We start from the raw sequence: 764 nt of genomic DNA on the forward strand, positions 1-764 counted from the left end.
GCAAAGAGTGTGAACTTGAGAAGTGACTCCACTAAAAACAGAACACAGCTGATTCAAAGACATGGAGCAGACGGGCTGCAGATACCTTATGGAAGGGGCCCAGAATCTGCTCTCCGGCGTAGGACTTGAAGTTTCTGTTGACGATGTGTGTGATCATGAGGCGCGGGGCCCCGGGCTCGGAGCTCATGGCGGGAGGCGGCGGAGGAGGGATGCTGGTGAGGATCTCCTCCAGACTGCGGTTATCCAGCTCCTCAGCAGACTCGCCCGGAGACGCATCTACAGAGACGACCGGTCAATCAAAGCACTCACACACACGTCATCCGACCAAACACGCTGAAGAAGCTTGTGCGTGTCTGACTAAACCATGCAAACATGACTGCTCGGAGCGAGCACTGCTGCATTCACTGTGCCTGCTGATCACATTACACGCGTGTCTGAACGCCACGATTTCTGTCATTTACTGAATATTGCTTCTGATTTACAAACCTGCATCTGGACAAGTTTTCTTACATAGCTGTTTCTGTTCAAACTATGAGAATGACTTGTGAACATCACTTAGGGGTGTTAAATTATAAACAATTCACCATGACTTTCTTTACAGCTGAAGAGTATGCACAGCAGTCACAACCACATTACAGCTGTAAAATATTCAGATGGCATTGCAATATCTGTGTTTTCTCAGAAATCTACATTTTTTGTTTCCGCTAGAGAATTTTCATCTCACACTTTTTACCCACAATTGCAACTTCAAGCATTGTGAGAAA

General features: G+C 46.9%; 1 protein-coding gene across 1 annotated transcript in view; it reads right to left on the bottom strand.

Annotated features, from left to right (window-relative positions):
* Positions 1-31: 31 nt before the first annotated feature.
* The window catches only part of LOC107551232 (structural maintenance of chromosomes protein 4-like), a 1,784-nt gene continuing 1,051 nt past the window's right edge, over positions 32-764 (bottom strand). The window contains exon 2 of the mRNA XM_016232772.1: positions 32-276. Within this exon, the coding sequence (XP_016088258.1) occupies positions 32-276 (245 nt within the window). The remainder of the gene's footprint in view (positions 277-764) is intronic.

Source organism: Sinocyclocheilus grahami, unplaced genomic scaffold (genome assembly GCF_001515645.1).
Source record: "Sinocyclocheilus grahami isolate Dianchi unplaced genomic scaffold, SAMN03320097.WGS_v1.1 scaffold419.1, whole genome shotgun sequence".
Classification (NCBI taxonomy): Eukaryota; Metazoa; Chordata; class Actinopteri; order Cypriniformes; family Cyprinidae; genus Sinocyclocheilus; species Sinocyclocheilus grahami.